Source organism: Trifolium pratense, linkage group LG1, assembly GCF_020283565.1.
Source record: "Trifolium pratense cultivar HEN17-A07 linkage group LG1, ARS_RC_1.1, whole genome shotgun sequence".
NCBI classification, from domain to species: Eukaryota; Viridiplantae; Streptophyta; class Magnoliopsida; order Fabales; family Fabaceae; genus Trifolium; species Trifolium pratense.
The window spans coordinates 45,696,929-45,699,951 of NC_060059.1; the positions used below are offsets into that span (position 1 = coordinate 45,696,929).

At 36.5% G+C, this 3,023-nt stretch overlaps 1 protein-coding gene across 1 annotated transcript; it reads left to right on the forward strand.

Annotated features, from left to right (window-relative positions):
• The first annotated feature begins 482 nt into the window (after window positions 1–482).
• On the forward strand, window positions 483–2,232 carry LOC123894995. Its single transcript, XM_045945164.1, has 4 exons — window positions 483–1,371; window positions 1,576–1,679; window positions 1,780–1,939; window positions 2,045–2,232. Exons 1-4 carry the CDS (start codon window positions 483–485, stop codon window positions 2,230–2,232), a joined length of 1,341 nt encoding a protein of 446 aa, XP_045801120.1.
• Window positions 2,233–3,023: the final 791 nt, after the last annotated feature.

Sequence of the window (3,023 nt, forward strand, 5' to 3'; positions counted from 1 at the left end):
GGTCTCAAGGTGCTGAAGAGAAGTTACACTACTTATGACCATGTTCAGAAGATTCTGAGAAATCTTCCTCTTGTGTGGAGACCTAAAGTCACTGCCATTGAGGAAGCTCAAAATCTCAAGAATATGAGTCTTGAGGTTCTGATAAGCAATCTCAGAAGCCATGAGATGGTTCTGAATGCTGTCAAGACTCAACTTCTTGATATTGAGGAGGAATCTTCTGCAGATGGCCAAGAGGAAGAGATGGGAGAAGATGAATTTGCTCTTTTCACCAAGTTTCAGCAATGGGCTAGGTTCAATAAGAAGAATTTCTGAGGAAATAGCTCAAGAAACTCTAGTGGTAAAAAGGAGGAACAAAAGAACTGCTTCAATTGCAAGAAGCCAGGACATTTCATTGCTGACTGTCCAGAAATGTCTTCCAAGGACAAGAGTAAAAGGTACAACTCCAAGAAGCAACAGTTCAAAGTAAGTTGAAAAAGAGTCTGATGGCTACGTTTGAAGAGCTATCATCTGAAGAGAAAGTTGAAGAGGAAGAAGAAGCAAATCTGGCACTTATGGCCTCAACAGACTCAGATGTAGACTCAGATGATGAGCCAGAGTCAGACTCAGAAGTAGCTGATGAGGTATTTTCTGATTGCTCTAAAACTCAACTCATAATTGCTCTTAACAAGGTTATTGAGAAGCATCTCAAAGTATTAAGCAAACAAAAACTTTTGCAAGAAAAACTTAATACTCTGAATGCTCAGGAAAGCCACTTTCAAGGTCTGTATCAGCAAACTCTAGACAGAGTGACTGATCTTGAAAAAGGTTGTGCTATTTGCCACAAACCCAGTGATGAGCAGGAAAAGGCTCTTAAACAGTTTGTGCATCTCAATATTGGAAAGAGCAAGGCTGCTAATTTGGTTTATAATGTCATGAGACATCATGGAGAAGGAGTTGGCTATGAATATGGTAGAACATATTCAAAGCTAAAAACCTTTGCCAAAAGAGTTGGAAAATCATTGGTTTACTATGTAGTACCCCAAAGTGAAGAAGGAAAGAACTTTGGTACTTTGAGGGATGAGACTGTTGACCTAAAAGTTTATGAAGCTGATGGCTCAGAGGAACCAAGTTCCTCAGGTTCTGGAAAGAGGAGCTCAGAAGATAGAGGTTGTTTAGAGTTGGAGAATGTTAAACCAGATGATCTGAACACTTCAAAATCTGATGCCTCAACTTCTGGAATCAAGGAGACTTCAGTACCTAAAGTAAATCAGCCTAAGAACTTAAAGTTTTTTAAAAGAAAAGAACCAAGTCTCAAACCTCAGAAGCAGTACAAAACTCAAATTATTTATGACTCTAGAATCAGAAGATACAACCAGTCAAATCATTGGATTGGTGATCAATACAGATTCTGGAATCATAAACAATCTAAGTCTTGGAATAATAACAATCATCAAACAAAACAAAAATTTCAAAAAGGTTATTATTCCAAACCAAGGTCCTCTCCTAATGTTCAACAACAAGGCAAGTACTTCAGAACTAACAAATCTTGACCCAGAAGCAAATGGGTACCAAAGACTGAAATTGTATATCATTCAGATCTGGCATCTAGGAAAGGTTATGTCTTACCTAAGATGTGGAAACAAGTCAGATTGAAAGGAAAGAAAGCATATGTTTTAGACATATGGCTTACAAGTCCTCAAGTATGCAGTCAGAACTTGAGAGAAGAAGATGACTACTGGATGATTTTATTATTAACTGCGAAGAGTTTTATCGCGATGATTAAAATTATTTGTCATACAGCTCACCACTCAAGGAGGAATCATGAATCATTCATGGTATCTGGACAGTGGATGCTCAAGGCATATGACTGGTGAGAAACAATTGTTTTCAAAGCTAACTCTCAAAGAAGGAGGTTCTGTAGGATTTGGTGGTAACCAAAAAGGGAAAATCATTGGTACAGGTACAGTAGGTAATTCTTCTTTATCTATTAATGATGTTTGGCTTGTTGATGGACTTAAACATAATCTATTGAGCATAAGTCAATTTTGCGACAATGGATATGTAGTTGTTTTTGGTAAGGAATCTTGTACTGTATCAAAACAGTCTGACAAATCCATAGTGTTCAAAGGATTGAGGAAAAACAATGTTTATAAAATCAATCTTTCTGACTTGAATGAACAAAAAGTGGTTTGTCTTTTGACATTGAGTGAAGAAAAATGGATCTGGCACAAAAGATTGGGCCATGCTAACTAGAGGTTAATCTCTAAGCTTAGCAAGCTTGATCTTGTCAGAGGTTTGCCAAAAAACAAATATCACTCAAATACACTTTGTGGTTCATGTCAAAAAGGAAAGATTACTAAAACCTCTTTTAAACCTAAGAACATTAGTCTCTACTTCAAGACCTTTGGAACTACTTCACATTGATTTGTTTGGGCCAGTTAACACTGCCTCTATCAATGGAAAGAAATATGGATTGGTCATTGTTGATGATTATAGTAGATGGACATGGGTAAAATTCCTAAGAACAAAAGATGAAGCTTATGATGAGTTTAGCTTCTTCTGCAAACAAATTCAAAATGAAAAAGGCTACACCATTTTAAAAGTTAGAAGTGATCATGGTGGGGAATTTGAAAATGAACCTTTTGAAACCTTTTGTGAAAAGTATGACATCTTGCATGAATTCTCCTCTCCTAGAACTCCCCAACAAAATGGGGTTGTAGAAAGGAAGAATAGAACTCTCCAAGAAATGGCCAGAACCATGATGCATAAAACAAATGTAGCTAAGTTTTTATGGGCAGAAGCTGTAAACACAGCATGTTTACATCATGTTATGTTCAAAATAGAATCTACATCAGATCTAAATTGAACAAGACAGCTTACGAATTGTTCAAGGGAAGGAAACCTGATATTTCTTATTTTCATCAGTTTGGATGTACTTGTTACATTCTAAACAATAAAGTTCATCTTAAGAAATTTGATGCTAGAGGTTATAAGGGTATCTTTATAGGATACTCTGAACGCTCAAAAGCATACAGACTGTATAT

Bases quoted from the DNA above. Each gene is read 5' to 3' on its own strand.
- LOC123894995 (XM_045945164.1), top strand. From the start codon at position 483: ATGGCTACGTTTGAAGAGCTATCATCTGAAGAGAAAGTTGAAGAGGAA. The intron at 1,372-1,575 runs GTGATCAATACA...TATATCATTCAG, and splicing joins CCAGTCAAATCATTGGATTG to ATCTGGCATCTAGGAAAGGT. The intron at 1,680-1,779 runs GTATGCAGTCAG...TTTGTCATACAG, and splicing joins TATGGCTTACAAGTCCTCAA to CTCACCACTCAAGGAGGAAT.